Consider the following 19,045-nt stretch of genomic DNA (forward strand, 5'->3'; position numbering starts at 1 on the left):
CCTGGCTTCATGCGTTCGATCCTCAGATCCTGATCCAGAGTGTGTGTGAGACGATGGTGCCGAAGCTGGTGGCGGAGGACATCCCTCTGCTGTTCAGTCTGCTGTCGGACGTGTTCCCCGGCGTCCAGTACATGCGTGGAGAGATGACGGCGCTCCGAGAAGAGCTGAAGAAGGTCTGTGCCGAGATGTACCTGACGTACGGAGACGGAGACGACGTGGGCAGCATGTGGGTGGAGAAGGTGAGATCTGCTGATCAGTGGTGCAGTGCATTGTGGGTCAGGGCGGGCAGAATGGCTGAAAAGCTCAATTTGAAATTCTTTCTTAAATATTAGCAAAATTTGATTTATATTTGTATTGTAAAGGCAATGCTTCATATTAGAGGATAAAGTGCTGTATAGTCTCCTGTGTCCACAAGAGGGCGCCGTAAGCAAATATAAACCAAATCAAGCATTGCATCTATTATTGAAATGACATTCACTTTTTAAACAATTGTTCTTAAATAAAATATAATTTCCTTAACCTGTTAAGCTGCAACCCCACTTTTGAAAAATCCCAAGAAATGACATACCCAAACTGAAACAGATACAGTTCATGAACCCTTTGTACTAAAAGCACAAGTATGATCTCATTTGAAAGCTGACACCTGACAGTTTATTGTAAATGTAGAATTAATTATTGTCATAATGACAAAAATTGTTATAAATAGCTTCAAAGTTTTGTAAAGTTATTAGAAATTATTTTTTATGAAATATCCTCATGAAAATAAAATTGAAGTTGGCACTTGAGCAATCTAGAAATGCACTACAGCTAATGCCACATGTCTAAACATTTTATGTTTAAAATCTTAAGATAATAAGTCCAAAACTCTGTATTTAGTGAAATGTTTTTCAAGACCATGTCATGTGACTTTATTTTGATTTGACGCTAAGATGCTTCTGATGTTTATTGTCATCTTCTAACCATCTATCCAGTATATTTTCTTTATTGTTTTGTGGTGCAGACGAGCCCCATTCAGTCTCAGTCTCCCACCTGCACACATTCACACCTCTCCAGACTGGTTATGGCTCTAAATATGCATTTCTTTTGTCTGCATTATAGTTACTAATGACTGGCTATTCACAGGCTATTCATATGGTTTCAGTCACTAATTTCTTTTCTCAAAGTTCACCCTTACATTTTACATTTTAAACTGTATCTAATGCATTTCTTGAATAAAGAAACATTTCAGTAAGCATTAAAAAAATAATAAAAATATAACTTCTAGGTGGCAGGTGCACCTAGGGCTAGCTAGCATGTTAGCTTAGCACACCATCAATACACGACAATTTATGAGATTAAAACCATGTTTGTGCTTATAAACTTACTTTATAAAGCAAATCGAGTATTTTAAATAATTTTCTGTGATTTAATTTGGCTTCAGATAAAAAATCAGACAGAAAATATAGCCTACTATTGGATAGTGTTCTGCACAACGATTCTATATAGATTAGCATTACATTATACATATAATCTATTATTATGGAAATACCTGGCATGGATTGAAAAACACAGGTAACTCAAATATCATAGCAAACATGTTTATTGTCTTCAAAATGTCTGTATCTGCATGTTACAGCCATAGTTACAGCGCGATCTGTTGTTAGCTGTGTGTGTGTTCGAGGCTTCCTGGATTGTCACATGATTATGGCACTTCTTCATGTTCTAATACTGTGCACAGGGCGGCGAGGGCGCCCTCAGGCTATTGGTATGAATTGAAAATACATTAACAGAGTATGCAAACGCTCATAATGATTACATCGACGCATTTGGGTATAAATTCAATAAATATTATTCCTGTCTATAGAAATCTGATGTAAACCTATGAGAATATATCAATATTTCTCCAAATCTGCACATTTTTGAGCTAAAGCCTAGAAGGACGTTGTTTTGTGTATCGCTGTCATGACGACAGCACGGGAGTTTTTTTATGAATGAAAGCGGCTGACGCGCATAATTCATATCAAAGGTATCGACTCATTTTTTCATTTCATAACTCCTGACACAAATTAAGAAATAACTGTCGCTATGAGTTTCTCAGAATACAATAGTGGTCAAATACTGAAACTTGAGTCTTATATCTTTTTAATGATGTATAGTTTGTCAAGATATAACATTAAATCTGATAGTAACTTTGAACTATATATAAATAAAACCGCTTCAGTGCGCCGACGCTCTGGCAACGGTTAACAGGTTAATGCGCCTGCAAGGAGAAATAGGCTGCAATAGTGCATACAACTTTGATGAATAATGGAAAGCTGTAGTGTGAGTAACCTCCTGGTCTCCTCCCCCTGGTCTCCCTCAGGTCCTGCAGCTGTACCAGATCACCCAGATCAACCACGGGCTGATGATGGTGGGCCCGTCGGGCAGTGGGAAGACCATGGCCTGGAGGGTTCTGCTGAAAGCCCTGGAGCGGCTCGAGGGCCTGGAGGGAGTGGCCCACATCATCGACCCCAAAGCCATCAGCAAAGACCACCTGTACGGCACGCTGGACCCCAACACGCGCGAGTGGACCGACGGCCTCTTCACACACGTGCTCCGCAAGTGAGTGTGTTCAGGGGTTCAAGCTCAAACCCATGTGCAGCGGTTTGCTACGGTTTCGGGGTTGAACGTTTCCTGAACGGTGTGTATCGGTTTGAGAAACGTTTTCTCTTGTTTGGTGGGTGTGTCACATGTCCGCCCGATCAGCAGCGACGTGTGTGTGTGTGTGTGTGTGTGTGTGTGTGTGTGTGTGTGTGTAAACCACACGGTGTTAAAGAGACGCTCACACAGCGGGTCCGAGTCCTTTACACGTGTGTCGGGATACGCAGCAATTGAAGATATTAGAAGACATGTTTGTCGTAAGAGTTTTATAGTAAAAATATAGAATATCAACAGTGATCTGCAATAATGCTAAGCCTAATTCTCACAGTAAAAACAGTAAGGTCATGTAGATCATAACTCAGGCTCGCAGTGGATCATCCTGAGATGTTGGTCTTTTCATCCTGAAATGCGAGGCGGATGTTGATCACAATAATCAGGAACCACAGTTTCACTGATCCCTGCAGTTGATTGGGATGTTCTGCTGTTCTGTACGGTAAGAGCCGTGACTGACACGAGCGTGTGTTTTACAGTATACTGATCTCCTCAGGCTCTGAGCGTTCTCCTCCTCAGCTGCCGTAGCTGCAGCTCTTGGTCATCAGAACAGGGTGTTCAAGTTTCAGGTTAAAAATTTTTTTGCAACTTTTTGTCTGTGCTGAACGTGTGTGTGTGTGTGTGTGTGTGTGTGTGTGTGTGTGTGTGTGTGTGTGCGCGCAGGATCATTGATAACGTGCGTGGAGAGCTGCAGAAGAGGCAGTGGATCATCTTCGACGGGGATGTGGACCCCGAGTGGGTGGAGAACCTGAACTCTGTGCTGGACGACAACAAACTCCTGACTCTGCCCAATGGAGAGCGCCTCAGCCTGCCGCCCAACGTACGCCCGCCGCTACAGCTACAACATTACTCTAGCAATATCCTATCTAGAGCTGCACGGTTAATCGTGCGACGCTACACTGCTGTGAGACTGTAGTCTGGGGGATGAGGATGAGGATGAGGATGATGATGATGATGATGATGATGATGATGATGATGCTCTCGTCACACAGGTGCGCATCATGTTCGAGGTGCAGGACCTGAAGTACGCCACGCTGGCCACGGTGTCTCGCTGCGGGATGGTCTGGTTCAGCGAGGACGTTCTCAGCACCGACATGATCTTCAACAACTTCCTGGCTCGCCTGCGGAGCATCCCATTGGACGAGGGAGAGGACGAGGCTCAGCGAATGAGGAAGGCCACCGAGGATGAGGGAGACGAGGCCGCCTCACCGATGCTGCAGGTACACCTCAAAGTGTGTGTGTGTGTGTGTCTGCGACGAGGCCGCGACAATGTGACACTGCAAATCCACTCGTCCTTGTCAGCAGTAGTGTGTGTGTGTGTGTGTGTGTGTGTGTGGGTCAGGAATAGAACGTGATTGAACTAGACGGTGTGAATTCACACTTATTCCTGAAAAGCATGACATATGAAGGAATAATCAGGGAAAATATTTTGGAAATTGAACCTTAGACAAACATATTTGCTAAAAGCTCAAAGAAAAGAGAAGTTTGTATGTGTGTTTAGGGGTGTCCCCGACTAAGGGTTTTCATAGTCGAATCAGGATGGTCTAGTCTTGCATATAGTCGACTGATAGCTCAATAACACACAACTGCAGAAAGGCCAACACTGCAGACTGGATTAGCATAAACTGCCTGTGTGAGCACGCTGTACCAAAAGACAATCAACAATTCATTTACAGAATTAAATTGGAACAGAATATACCTTTCTAATAAATAAAAATACAAAACGAAATAAGTCCGAATCAAGTCACAAGATGCAGAACAAATGAGTGCAAAATGCCTAAAGTGGAGGAGAACATGTATTCAAAACACAAGCCACAGATAGTCCCATTAGATGACCCTGAGGGATCAGTGACTGAGAGATGTGTGCGGGTTAGGGTTAGGTGGAGTCAGGCTCCTCCTGTCTGTCCTTCAGGCCGCTGTCTCTCAGTGCTCTAGCCTGGTGTGTGTGTGTGTGTGTGATCCTCAGATCCAGAGGGACGCGTCTGCGGTGCTGCAGCCGTACTTCACCTCCACCGGGCTGGTGATCAAAGCGCTGGAGCACGCCTCAAAGATGGAGCACATCATGGACTTCACCCGCCTGCGCTCGCTCAGCTCGCTGTTCTCCATGCTGCACCAGGCCTGCCGCAACGTGGCGCTCTACAACAACAACCACCCCGACTTCCCCATGCCCGTCGACCAGCTGGAGAAGTACATGCAGGTGTGTGTGTGTGTGTGTGTGTGTGGACGGAGAGCGTTTTTAAACGAACGCTGTATTAATGTAGATGTAACCTGACTCAGTCTTCGCACAGCTCATACATGTGCATGAAGTGTGTGTGTGCCGCATGCTAACTCTCCCCTGTGTGCAGAAATACCTGATCTACGCTGTGCTGTGGTCGTTCTCGGGCGACAGTCGACTGAAGATGAGGGCAGAGCTCGGGGAATACATCCGCCGCATCACCACCGTATCTCTGCCGTCTGCGCCCAACGTGCCGATCATCGACTACGAGGTGCGACACACACTCTCAGGCTCTCAGTGTGTGTGTGTGTGTGTGTGTGATGCTAACGCGGCTCTGGTCTGCAGGTGTGCATCACGGGCGAGTGGCAGTCGTGGCAGGGGAAGGTGCCTCAGATCGAGGTGGAGACTCATAAGGTGGCGTCTCCTGATGTGGTCGTGCCCACGCTGGACACGGTGCGTCACGAGGCGCTTCTCTACACATGGCTAGCCGAACACAAGCCGCTGGTGCTCTGTGGGCCGCCCGGCTCCGGCAAGACCATGACCCTCTTCAGCGCGCTGAGAGCCCTGCCCGACATGGAGGTGAGGAACACTGTTACAAAAATTGTAATTACCCCATGATTTATTCACCCTGAAATAAAGGCCTTCTGAAGTGAAGCGATGCGATGCGTTCTTGTAAGAAAAATGTCCATATTTAAAACTTCGTTCCTCATGTAACTCGTGTGTGTGTGTGTGTGTGTTCCTCATGTAACTCGTGTGTGTGTGTGTGTGTGTGTGTGTGTGTGTGTTCCTCATGTAACTCGTGTGTGTGTGTGTGTGTGTGTGTGTGTGTGTTCCTCATGTAACTCGTGTGTGTGTGTTCCTCATGTAACTCGTGTGTGTTCCTCATGTAACTCGTGTGTGTGTGTGTGTGTGTGTGTGTGTTCCTCATGTAACTCGTGTGTGTGTGTTCCTCATGTAACTCGTGTGTGTGTGTGTGTGTGTGTGTGTTCCTCATGTAACTCGTGTGTGTGTGTGTGTGTGTGTTCCTCATGTAACTCGTGTGTGTTCCTCATGTAACTCGTGTGTGTGTGTTCCTCATGTAACTCGTGTGTGTGTGTGTGTGTTCCTCATGTAACTCGTGTGTGTGTGTGTGTGTGTGTGTGTGTTCCTCATGTAACTCGTGTGTGTGTGTGTGTGTGTGTGTTCCTCATGTAACTCGTGTGTGTTCCTCATGTAACTCGTGTGTGTGTGTGTGTTCCTCCAGGTGGTGGGCCTGAACTTCTCGAGCGCCACGACCCCGGAGCTGCTGCTGAAGACGTTCGATCATTACTGCGAGTACCGTCGGACTCCTAACGGTGTGGTTCTGGCCCCAGTGCAGCTGGGCAAGTGGCTGGTGCTGTTCTGCGACGAGATCAACCTGCCCGACATGGACAAGTACGGCACGCAGCGGGTCATCTCCTTCATCAGACAGGTGTGTGTTGTGTTTAGCTCTTGCTTGTGTGTGTGTGTGTGTGTGTGTGTGTGGAGTGTAACCGGTGTGTGTCGTGTTCAGATGGTGGAGCACGGCGGCTTCTATCGCACCTCAGACCAGACGTGGGTGAAGCTGGAGCGGATCCAGTTCGTCGGGGCCTGTAATCCTCCCACTGACCCGGGCCGGAAGCCGCTCTCTTACAGGTTCACCACCATCATCATCATCATCATCATATAAAGTTACCTTTTATAGTTATCGTTCTTGGTGTTGAACGGCCCTTTACTCGTGATGTCTGCAGGTTTCTGCGCCATGTGCCGGTGGTGTACGTGGACTATCCCGGCCCGGCCTCGCTGACCCAGATCTACGGCACCTTCAACCGGGCCATGCTGAGACTCATCCCGTCGCTGAGGACCTTCGCTGAGCCGCTCACCGCAGCCATGGTCGAGTTCTACACCATGTCTCAGGTTTGCACTTCATACGGATCTGTCAGAATTCCCTCAAGTGAAACTGAACCTTTATTTTGTCAGGTTGCGGTGAAGAGTCGTGGGTTTGTGTGTTTCTGCCGATGGAGAAATGCTGCTGTGACTCAGAGCGGCTCTGGAGATGGAGATGAAGTTTTTGTGCTCATTAGGGCTGTCAAAATGGCTGAAAAGCTAAATTTGAATTTCTTTCTTAAATATTAGCAAAATTCGAATTATATTCTAAAGGCAATATTTAATGTTAGAGGAAAAAAATACTGTATTGTCTCCTATGCCTACAAGAGGGTGCCATTCAGAAACCATTCACTTCTACACATCTACATATTGTCAGCAGGATTTTCAGCATTTTTCAAATTAGCAACGCAGCCGCACCGCGCTGTACTGGATAAGCTAACATAAACAAACCGCGTCAGTGACGTCATAATCATGTCTCACGCGCCTCGACTCCACTGCTTTGGAGTGATCTCAACTAGACTTGAAACTTAACATGCTTATCCCCCCAGATAAAGATGCTGTGCTTGTTTGTTCTGAAAGGATCCAGTTTAGCTTTAACTGGTCTGTGTGTGACAGGAGCGGTTCACGCAGGACACGCAGCCGCACTACATCTACTCCCCGAGAGAGATGACCCGCTGGGTGCGGGGGATCTTCGAGGCGCTGAGGCCGTTAGAGACGCTGCCTGTCGAGGGGCTCATCCGCATCTGGGCTCACGAGGCGCTCCGACTCTTCCAGGACCGGTGAGTCGAAGGGGTTTCCAGGCCTGTAGATCCTGCACTTTGTAACTATTCAAGTCCCTGTTTTGGAACAATGTTGCATTTTAATCTTGGCTCAGTTTCCTTTCACACCGCAATGAAATATGTTTACGCAAGTTACATGTGCCTGAAACTGTCCTCTCAGTGGCCAGAGCGCATCGGATTATCTTTCTCACAGCATCATCTATGAAGCTGGAACTGTAGCTGTCATCACACACACTTTTACGAATGGTTTTCAGCTGCGATATCTAATGTGCTCACAATCAAAGATTTTTTTTTACATAATTGATAGATTAATCGATTATCAAAATAATCGTTAGTTGCAGCCCTACTTGGTTTGTTGGGTCGCATTGCTTTCTCACTACTAGCGAACCGCTCCAGAGTTTGTTTCCCATCGCTACTTCGTTCAGGGGATCTTGGACTGGTTGTTTTGCTGCAGATCCGAGTACAACTGCCGTGTTCATATTTGCCTAAACAAACCAAACTATGGAAGAAAATGTGTCCGGTTCGGAAAGAAATGACTGTCAGGAAGGGGAGTGTGGGAAAACCGGGACATTTCTCCCAATTCCAGCAGCAAACCTAGGAATATGTGTGGTTGATTGTTTTGAAATAGCACAATGATTGAACTGATTCTCCTGACAGATTGGTGGAGGACGAGGAGAGACGCTGGACCGATGAAAACATCGACATGGTCGCCCTGAAACACTTTCCCAACATCGACCGTGACAAAGCCCTCAACAAACCCATCCTGTACAGCAACTGGCTCTCCAAGGTGAGTGTCGCGGGACAGTACGCTGAAGCTTCCAGAGCTCAGCGGAACTCAGCATAACTCATCCCCGTAACTCAGCGTAACTCATCATGTAGCTCAGCGTAACTCATCCCCGTAACTCAGCGTAACTCATCCTGTATCTCAGCGTAACTCATCCTGTAGCTCAGCGTAACTCATCCTGTAACTCAGCGTAACTCATCCCCGTAACTCAGCGTAACTCATCCTGTATCTCAGCGTAACTCATCCTGTAGCTCAGCGTAACTCATCCCCGTAACTCAGCGTAACTCATCCTGTATCTCAGCGTAACTCATCCTGTATCTCAGCGTAACTCATCCTGTATCTCAGCGTAACTCATCCTGTAACTCAGCGTAACTCATCCCCGTAACTCAGCGTAACTCATCCCCGTAACTCAGCGTAACTCATCCTGTATCTCAGCGTAACTCATCCTGTATCTCAGCGTAACTCATCCTGTAACTCAGCGTAACTCATCCCCGTAACTCAGCGTAACTCATCCCCGTAACTCAGCGTAACTCATCCTGTATCTCAGCGTAACTCATCCTGTAACTCAGCGTAACTCATCCTGTAACTCAGCGTAACTCATCCTGTAGCTCATCCTGTAGCTCACCGTAACTCATCCCCGTAACTCAGCGTAACTCATCATGTAGCTCAGCGTAACTCATCCCCGTAGCTCATCCCGTAGCTCAGCGTAACTCATCCTGTAGCTCATCCTGTAGCTCAGCGTAACTCATCCTGTAGCTCAGCGTAACTCATCCCCGTAGCTCATCCTGTAGCTCATCCTGTAGCTCATCCTGTAGCTCATCCTGTAGCTCAGCGTAACTCATCCCCGTAGCTCATCCCGTAGCTCAGCGTAACTCATCCTGTAGCTCATCCTGTAGCTCATCCTGTAGCTCATACTGTAGCTCATCCTGTAGCTCAGCGTAACTCATCCCCGTAGCTCATCCTGTAGCTCATCCTGTAGCTCAGCGTAACTCATCCCCGTAGCTCATCCCGTAGCTCAGCGTAACTCATCCCGTAGCTCAGCGTAACTCATCCCGTAGCTCATCCTGTAGCTCATCCTGTAGCTCATCCTGTAGCTCATCCTGTAGCTCAGCGTAACTCATCCCCGTAACTCAGCGTAACTCATCATGTAGCTCAGCGTAACTCATCCCCGTAGCTCATCCCGTAGCTCAGCGTAACTCATCCCGTAGCTCAGCGTAACTCATCCTGTAGCTCATCCTGTAGCTCATCCTGTAGCTCAGCGTAACTCATCCCCGTAGCTCATCCTGTAGCTCATCCTGTAGCTCAGCGTAACTCATCCCCGTAACTCAGCGTAACTCATCATGTAGCTCAGCGTAACTCATCCCCGTAGCTCATCCTGTAGCTCATCCTGTAGCTCAGCGTAACTCATCCCCGTAGCTCATCCTGTAGCTCATCCTGTAGCTCAGCGTAACTCATCCCCGTAGCTCAGCGTAGCTCATCCTGTAGCTCAGCGTAACTCATCCCCGTAACTCAGCGTAACTCATCATGTAGCTCAGCGTAACTCATCCCCGTAGCTCATCCTGTAGCTCAGCGTAACTCATCCCCGTAACTCAGCGTAACTCATCATGTAGCTCAGCGTAACTCATCCCCGTAGCTCATCCCGTAGCTCATCCTGTAGCTCATCCTGTAGCTCAGCGTAACTCATCCCCGTAACTCAGCGTAACTCATCATGTAGCTCAGCGTAACTCATCCCCGTAGCTCATCCTGTAGCTCATCCTGTAGCTCAGCGTAACTCATCCCCGTAACTCAGCTTAACTCATCATGTAGCTCAGCGTAACTCATCCCGTAGCTCATCCTGTAGCTCATCCTGTAGCTCATCCTGTAGCTCATCCTGTAGCTCATCCTGTAGCTCATCCTGTAGCTCATCCTGTAGCTCATCCTGTAGCTCAGCGTAGCTCATCCCGTAGCTCAGTGTAACTCAGTTTAACTCATCCCGTCTCCTGTAGGACTACGTGCCTGTGGAGCAGGAGGAGCTGCGCGACTATGTGAAGGCCAGACTGAAGGTGTTCTACGAGGAGGAGCTGGACGTTCCTCTCGTGCTCTTCAATGAGGTTCTGGATCACGTGCTGAGGATCGACAGGTACAGAGAGTCTGATTTAAACACATATTTCACCGGCTGATGCGTCAGTAATGTCAGGCTTGTTCTCCTCCAGAATCTTCCGTCAGCCGCAGGGTCATCTTCTCCTGATCGGGGTCAGCGGAGCCGGGAAGACAACGCTCTCACGCTTCGTGGCCTGGATGAACGGACTGAGTGTCTATCAGATCAAGGTTAGAACCAACAAGCGTTTGATTGTCTGTCAGATTTTTTGGACGTTTATTCAGTTTTAACATGGTTAAATGTACAGTGCACTTCCCCGAGAAAATTAAAGATGCAATAATTTGTCAGATGATCCTCAAAACATTTATTTTGCTTCATATAAACTGTCCTGTCCTCTACATATGCATGTGTACGCAGTCATCTTTTCACAGATTCACGTTTTTTTAAGTTTACATGGCGATAACGTTTTTCAAATTAATTTTTTTAACTCTTGGAACCTGTTTCAAAGTTTGCGTTCTTGAGCCACCAAACATTGTCATGCAAATGAACGGACAGAACATTAAAAGTTTCTGTTTTCTGTTAGAACTGTGTGTGTTAGCGGCCCCTAAGTTAATAACTAATGACTTTGCAATGTCAGTGAATCAATCAAAAACTAACTTTATCTGGACAATAACTGTATTCTAGATCTGCTGTAAAGCCAAACAATCTCTGTTACTGTAATCTCCTGTTATCACTGTAAAGCTGCTTTGAAATAATCTATATCGTTAAAAGCGCTGTATAAATGGAGACTTGACTACAGAGTGTTAGTGACTCTAAATCAAAGAGGACAATGCATAAACATTTAATAATGTGTATATATAATAAAATAAAATAAAAGTTTTTATGGTTCTTGAGGCTTCAGTAACTGATCGTATCCATGCAGGTCCACAGGAAGTACACCGGCGAGGACTTCGACGAAGACCTGCGGACGGTCCTCCGGCGCTCCGGGTGCAAGAACGAGAAGATCGCCTTCATCATGGACGAGTCGAACGTGCTGGACTCGGGATTCCTGGAGCGCATGAACACACTGCTGGCCAACGGAGAGGTGCGTCCCGTCATGCGTGTTCTCTGTGTGATCTGATCTCTCTGTGTTCTGATCTCTCTGTGTTCTGATCTCTCTGTGTTCTCTGTGCTGCTGCAGGTGCCCGGCCTGTTCGAGGGCGACGAATACGCCACGCTGATGACGCAGTGTAAGGAGGGCGCGCAGAAGGAGGGCTTGATGCTGGACACCCATGAGGAGCTTTACAAGTGGTTCACGAGTCAGGTGATCAGGAATCTGCATGTGGTGTTCACCATGAACCCGTCGTCAGAGGGACTGAAGGACCGCGCGGCCACGTCACCCGCCCTCTTCAACAGGTACCCGTCGCTCGTCGTGTCCCGTTCCCTGACCGGAGAAGCTTTATTTCTGTAGCGCTTTATACAGGAAAGATCGTTTCAAAGAAGCTTAATAAACAGAATCAATGATGCAAACTTCATCAAACTCTAATTCTGCAGGTGTGTGCTCAACTGGTTTGGTGATTGGTCCACTGAAGCGCTCTACCAGGTGGGTAAAGAGTTCACCAGCAAGATGGACCTGGAGAAGCCCAACTACAAAGTGCCCGACTACATGCCCATCGTGTACGATAAGCTGCCACAGCCGCCCACCCACCGCGAGGCTATCGTCAACGGCTGCGTGTTCGTCCACCAGACGCTGCACCAGGTCAGCGGCGCTTCGTGTTCACAGATCTGAAGACATTCACATCTGTTCCTTTGCACGCTTTTACACTTACTCTGGTGTTCTCAGGCTAACAACCGATTGGCTAAGCGCGGCGGCCGCACGATGGCTATCACCCCACGCCACTACCTGGACTTCATCAACCACTACGCCAACCTGTTCAACGAGAAGCGCAGCGAACTGGAGGAGCAGCAGATGCACCTCAATGTGGGTCTGCGCAAAATCAAAGAGACCGTGGATCAGGTGCGTGCTTCCCCCGACCTCACGCATGCGAACACCACTGATGCGTGAAGCTACTTTCACAAGCTTTGCATTATAATATTACCTTGCTCCCTAAAAAAAGTCACCAATTATATTACTTTTTAAAAGTAACTTTTATAAAGAAGTAACCAAGTAATGTTACAATACTCCTTAAAGAAACCAATTATATTACTTTTTATGAAAGTTACTTTTAAAAGTAATGTTACAATATTGTTACTCCCTAAAAAAAGTAACTAATTGCGTTGCTTAGTTACTTTTTGTGTAAAGTAATGTTGCATTTTCCGCTTGATCTCTTCAGGCCTTGCAGGAGTTGTTTTACAAGTTATTAACTTAGTAATGCATTCATCAGCCTATATAACACACACCTACATTTTTTGTTAAAAACACGTTATTGAAAGTTGAAAGTAATGTATTTTGTTACTTTTGTGCTTTTCGTCTGTTCTGCTTTTTGCCTTTTGTCGTCAATGTTATGGAGAAGAGAAGAATTCTAATTCAGTAGTTTATAAATTTACACATTCATATTTGTTACGGTTTTAGAGTAATGTCTTACTTGTCCGTTATGGTCAATTTTTTGTTACTTGTAATGCGTTACTCCCGGTTTAGTACCCTGATTTACCGTGTTATCTGTGTGTCTCAGGTGGAGGAGCTGCGGCGCGACCTGCGGATCAAGAGTCAGGAGCTGGAGGTCAAAAACGCTGCCGCCAACGACAAGCTGAAGAAGATGGTGAAGGACCAGCAGGAGGCCGAGAAGAAGAAGGCAAGACGAGCCGCTCAGAGCATCCCTGACAGGCCCCTGTGTGGATAAACCCCTCGCTGCTCTCCTGACCTCTCGCTCTGCTTCACAGGTCATGAGTCAGGAGATACAGGAAGCAGTGTACAAGCAGCAGGAAGTGATCAAAGACAAGCAGCTGCGAGTGAAGCAGGACCTGGACCAGGTGGAGCCGGCCGTCATCGAGGCTCAGAACGGTACGAGTTCTCTCCGCTCTCCTGCGCGTACACTGACGCTGTGGCTTTGGCTTTCACATCTCCAGAGAATCTGCTCTCGTTAAAAACAGTTTGAAATAGTTTTTCTTGTCTTGTTTGATCTACTCTTAAGGAAATATTCACTGCTGTCAGTCCAGACTACATCAGTTCACTCTCCATGTTTCGGAGACATTTGGCCGTTGTTTTATAGCAAGTCAAGTTTCGCTTTATATAATACAGATTGTTTCAAAGCTAATAAACAGCAAAATAACCGAATCAATGAAGCAAACGTCATCCGATGCTGTAAAGCATCTCTACTGAACAGTCATTTTTTTAAATCAAGTTTTGTTCTCATCTGAAAGTGTCAGTGCATCATATCAATAATATTGCTGAATATTAAGTGTCTTAATGAACCCCAGCTAAGCCAGCCAAAGGCGACAGTGGATGTTTCCTTGTGTTTCTGCTTTCGGCTCTTGTGATTGCTAGTGGTGTTGGGCGTTCGTTTCACTGCGCTAATGTGTCTGCTCTCTTCACTCTTTCTGTCTCTTCTCACGCTCGTGGCTCGTTTAGCTGTTAAGTCGATTAAGAAGCAGCACTTAGTGGAGGTGCGGTCGATGGCCAACCCGCCGGCGGCAGTCAAGCTGGCGCTGGAGTCCATCTGTCTGCTGCTGGGCGAGAGCACCACCGACTGGAAGCAGATTCGCTCCATCATTATGCGCGAGAACTTCATCCCCACTATTGTGAACTTTTCTGCTGATGAGATCAGGTGACTGACTGCCGGTGCGGAGCGGTGGCCGCCGCGTGTAGAGAGGACAACCGTAGTCCACACACACACACACACACACACACACACACTAGCTGCGTTTACATCCAATGGAGTGAATCTAACTTGTGCACAAAATTTGATTTTCGCATAAAACATTTGAGATGCTGTGATTAGTTACTTTTTAAGGGAGTAACGCATTACTTTTCAAAGTAACTTCCCCAACACTGATGTGCACGTCAAGGGATTTGTTCTGTAAACGTGTTTCCATCGTAGTTTGTTTGCTTAAAAATAGGTGGATGGAAACAAAGCTACTGATGACATCATAGACCCGACACTGGCAGGTCACGTGACTCGGTCCCTCTCCCCGACGCCGCGGCCGCTACGCTCCCGCCGCATGAACTGTTTGTCCTCGTGGTCCTAAAACCCTCCATTCCCTCTCTAGCCGTCAGCTCGATTAAGAAGCAGCACCTTGTTGAAGTGCGCGCTATGGCTAACCCCCCGGCGGCCGTTAAACTGGCTCTAGAGTCGATCTGCCTCTTGCTCGGCGAGGAAACTAGTGACTGGAAAAAGATCAGACAAGTTATTATCAGAGACAATTTCATCTCCAGCATAGTCAACTTTGTCTCTGAGGACACGAGGTATTATCATCTCTCACACACATCTTCCTCTCAGCGTGAGACGGGCGCTCTCACGCCTCACTTCAAGGTCTTTGAATAGTTTCAGTACAGCTACTTCCTTAAGTGTTTCAGTCTGGGAAGTATTCAGTTATCAGTCAGAGACGAGTGTGTCACAGTAACATCAGCATCATGTAATATCCGAATAAATAGAATCAAAATAACACTAAATATAGGTTTTATTGTTTAGCTGTACGTCCAGTCGCTGTACACAGCACAGACTCACAGTGATGAACCGAACCAGTGATGAAACTCCATCAGACACGAGACTCAAACTACAGAAGAGGACAGTCATTAGTTCAGCTCAGTGTGGATTCATCATGTGGCCATTAACCGATTATCAGACCCATTAACATGTGAATGATTGAAATATTAACTTCAAGAAAATATTTTGACTGTGATAATGTGTGTGTGTTGTATCAGTTTGAAGAGAAACATTGTATTTGCATGAGTGTGTTGATGCTTTACAGTGTCCTAACCAGACGTGACCAATCAAACACCACAGCCAATCAGAAGAGCCTGTGGGCGGAGTCTCTGCGAGCGCAAATGGATAAGCACATAATCAAATTCATGAATATTAAGCCAATTTGACAATAGCAATACATATTGAGCGACTGAAACGAGACGGCTGTAAATGATTTTCAAACCCACATTAAATTATTTTAACACTAAATAAAGCAGTTAGAGATTATCATGGTCTTTGTAAGATGATAACGGCGAGCGTCTCTAACACAGAATCGTCTGTCGCTCGTCGTGTATCGCTGTGACAGAAGCTCTGATTAGCAGCGACGCCTTTGATGGCGTGTGGTTCGGACACTGTGTGGTTCTGTTGTGTGTCTGACACCGGTCGGCTCGTGCTAACACACTCTCTGCGTGTCCTAGCGACTCCATCCGGGAGAAGATGAAGAAGAACTACATGTCCAACCCCAGCTACAACTACGAGCAGGTCAACCGCGCCTCTCTGGCCTGCGGGCCGATGGTCAAGTGGGCGATCGCTCAGGTACGGCACTGACCTCTGACCCCCCCCTGCCCCCTGACCCCTGACCCCTGACCTCTGGCTCTGTGTTCAGCTGAATTACGCAGACATGCTGAAGCGTGTGGAGCCCCTGAGGAACGAGCTGCAGAAGCTGGAGGACGACGCCACAGACAACAAGACCAAGGCGGAGGAGGTGGAGCAGATGATCCGGGATCTGGAGGCTAGCATCGCGCGCTACAAGGAGGAGTACGCTGTGCTAATCTCAGAAGCGCAGGCCATCAAAGCCGATCTGGCCGCCGTGGAGGCGAAGGTGCGACTGATAACACACTTCACTGCGTCTATAGAATAAGAAAAATACATAAAACGTGCTGTCAAATCAATTTAATCAATCGTGTGTGTGTGTGTGTGTGTGTGTGTGTGTGTGCGCAGGTGAACCGCAGCACAGCGCTGCTGAAGAGTTTATCAGCCGAGCGGGAGCGCTGGGAAAAGACCAGCGAGACCTTTAAGAACCAGATGTCCACGATCGCGGGCGACTGCCTGCTCTCCGCTGCGTTCGTGGCGTACGCCGGCTACTTCGACCAGCAGATGAGGCAGAACCTGTTCACCACCTGGTCCCATCACCTCCAGCAGGCCAATGTGCAGGTACGGACGGCACCAGACGCTTTCGTATGGAAGCAAAATAATCACATGTTTTTTAAACAAAAAAGCTTGTTGAATTGCACTAATTAAAAAGAATATGCATTGCATCATCAGTGCTTGCACTTTAATGGGCTGAAATGCAACATGGTTGTACATTCAAGCTGGGAATATTTCAATTCAAAACATTTCACTCAAATTTTTATTATTAAAAATTCAATAATCCATATTCACCTTTCAGATTTCACTTCCAAAATATTCCTTCTATTTAAAAATACAACCTATAATATTCGACAGGCAAATTCCGGTCCATTTTATTTCGCTTTACAAACTCAGTGGTTCAAATTCTACAGAAAATTAAACATTTCACTCCCGAAAAAAACCCCTGCAGGAATAGCAGTAGATTACCGATTGATGATCTCCATCCGCTGTTAGTCGGTGTGGTGAAGACTAGAGCATCAGTCAGAGAAACTCATTCATTCACAAAAACTGATTTACAGAAATGTAGTAAGCGGTGAGTATTTGTGATTATTATCGGTGCCAGTGTATATATGGAAACTGTGAATGAATGAGTCTCTCTAACTGTTGCTCTAGTCTTCATCAACACCCGCTTGCGACTAACATCAGATGGAGATTATGAATCTCTAACCTGTGATGATCTTCAGTGTAGTTCTTTAACCCTGTGATGATCTTCAGTGTAGTTCTTTAACCCTGTGATGATCTTCAGTGTAGTTCTTTAACCCTGTGATGATCTTCAGTGTAGTTCTTTAACCCTGTGATGATCTTCAGTGTAGTTCTCTAACCTGTGATGATCTTCAGTGTAGTTCTTTAACCCTGTGATGATCTTCAGTGTAGTTCTTTAACCCTGTGATGATCTTCAGTGTAGTTCTCTAACCTGTGATCTTCTCCTGATCTGTAGTTCCGCACAGACATCGCCAGGACGGAGTATCTGTCTAACGCTGACGAGAGGCTGCGCTGGCAGGCTAACTCTCTGCCGGCCGACGACCTGTGCACGGAGAACGCCATCATGCTGAAGAGGTTCAACCGGTGAGCAGCTACACTTCAGACTCATATATACACACACACACACACACACACACACACACCACTTCACAGAGATGCTCCAGACGGTCTAGACCTGTTCCAGGATCACACAAGAGTTTAGGAGAAGAAGATTTTTTTGTTAAAATCCTGTATGCGATGAATATTTGAAATTCAAATTTTTACTTGACAGCCCTAATCCTGATATGGTTTATCATAAATGTATCGCCATTAAAAGCTGGCATGGCATTATAACCAGACAAACAGCGGTTTGCTGGGTCATTGACAGACTCTGACGCGCTGTCCCGTTCCACAGGTATCCGCTGATCATCGACCCGTCGGGTCAGGCCACAGAGTTCATCATGAATGAGTACAAGGACCGGAAGATCACGCGCACCAGCTTTCTGGATGATGCCTTCAGGAAGAATCTGGAGAGCGCTCTGCGTTTCGGCAACCCTCTGCTGGTGCAGGTACAGAGACAGAGACTCACTCACTCACTCACTCACTCACTCACTCACTCACTCACTCACTCACTACTGACTCACTCACTCACTTACTTACTTACTCACTCACTCACTTACTCACTCACTCACTCACTCACTACTGACTCACTCACTCACTCACTCACTCACTCACTCACTCACTCACTTACTCACTACTGACTGACTCACTCACTCACTCACTCACTACTGACTCACTCACTCACTCACTCACTCACTACTGACTCACTCACTCACTCACTCACTCACTACTTACTGACTCACTCACTCACTCACTCACTTACTCACTACTGACTCACTCACTACTGACTCACTCACTCACTCACTCACTCACTCACTCACTCACTCACTACTGACTCACTCACTCACTCACTCACTACTGACTCACTCACTCACTACTGACTCACTCACTCACTACTGACTCACTCACTCACTCACTCACTCACTCACTACTGACTCACTCACTCACTACTGACTCACTCACTCACTACTGACTCACTCACTCACTCACTCACTCACTTACTCACTACTGACTCACCCACTCACTCACTCACTACTGACTCACTCACTCACTTACTCACTCACTCACTACTGACTCACTCACTTACTCACTCACTCACTCACTACTGACTCACTCACTTACTCACTCACTCACTCACTCACTCACTCACTCACTACTGACTCACTCACTTACTCACTCACTCACTCACTACTGACTCACTCACTTACTCACTCACTCACTACTGACTCACTCACTTACTCACTCACTCACTCACTCACTACTGACTCACTCACTTACTCACTCACTCACTACTGACTTACTCACTCACTACTGACTCACTCACTTACTCACTCACTCACTCACTCACTCACTCACTACTGACTCACTTACTCACTCACTCACTTACTCACTACTGACTCACTCACTCACTCACTACTGACTCACTCACTCACTCACTACTGACTCACTCACTCACTCACTCACTACTGACTCACTCACTACTCACTCACTCACTCACTACTGACTCACTCACTCACTCACTCACTAACTACTGACTCACTCACT

The 19,045-nt window shown here is 46.7% G+C and overlaps 1 protein-coding gene across 2 annotated transcripts in view; it reads left to right on the forward strand.

Annotated features, from left to right (window-relative positions):
- The window catches only part of dync1h1 (dynein, cytoplasmic 1, heavy chain 1), a 60,096-nt gene that overhangs the window by 23,423 nt on the left and 17,628 nt on the right, over window positions 1-19,045 (forward strand). Inside the window, exons 32-57 of one of the 2 annotated variants that reach the window (XM_084392598.1) lie at window positions 27-239; window positions 2,342-2,580; window positions 3,334-3,490; window positions 3,663-3,890; window positions 4,637-4,867; window positions 5,016-5,156; window positions 5,231-5,464; window positions 6,129-6,335; window positions 6,417-6,538; window positions 6,634-6,799; window positions 7,385-7,548; window positions 8,206-8,335; window positions 10,318-10,451; window positions 10,525-10,639; window positions 11,332-11,493; window positions 11,590-11,804; window positions 11,943-12,147; window positions 12,232-12,405; window positions 13,061-13,180; window positions 13,269-13,389; window positions 13,957-14,152; window positions 15,709-15,826; window positions 15,897-16,112; window positions 16,232-16,444; window positions 17,358-17,485; window positions 17,796-17,949. In XM_084392598.1, coding sequence (XP_084248724.1) covers window positions 27-239; window positions 2,342-2,580; window positions 3,334-3,490; window positions 3,663-3,890; window positions 4,637-4,867; window positions 5,016-5,156; window positions 5,231-5,464; window positions 6,129-6,335; window positions 6,417-6,538; window positions 6,634-6,799; window positions 7,385-7,548; window positions 8,206-8,335; window positions 10,318-10,451; window positions 10,525-10,639; window positions 11,332-11,493; window positions 11,590-11,804; window positions 11,943-12,147; window positions 12,232-12,405; window positions 13,061-13,180; window positions 13,269-13,389; window positions 13,957-14,152; window positions 15,709-15,826; window positions 15,897-16,112; window positions 16,232-16,444; window positions 17,358-17,485; window positions 17,796-17,949 — 4,503 coding nt within the window. Of the gene's footprint in view, window positions 1-26; window positions 240-2,341; window positions 2,581-3,333; window positions 3,491-3,662; window positions 3,891-4,636; window positions 4,868-5,015; window positions 5,157-5,230; window positions 5,465-6,128; window positions 6,336-6,416; window positions 6,539-6,633; window positions 6,800-7,384; window positions 7,549-8,205; window positions 8,336-10,317; window positions 10,452-10,524; window positions 10,640-11,331; window positions 11,494-11,589; window positions 11,805-11,942; window positions 12,148-12,231; window positions 12,406-13,060; window positions 13,181-13,268; window positions 13,390-13,956; window positions 14,153-14,594; window positions 14,791-15,708; window positions 15,827-15,896; window positions 16,113-16,231; window positions 16,445-17,357; window positions 17,486-17,795; window positions 17,950-19,045 lie in introns of both variants that reach the window. The other variant, XM_084392599.1, reaches the window with a different exon arrangement.

This window comes from Rutilus rutilus (genome assembly GCF_951802725.1).
Source record: "Rutilus rutilus genome assembly, chromosome: 21".
NCBI classification, from domain to species: domain Eukaryota; kingdom Metazoa; phylum Chordata; class Actinopteri; order Cypriniformes; family Leuciscidae; genus Rutilus; species Rutilus rutilus.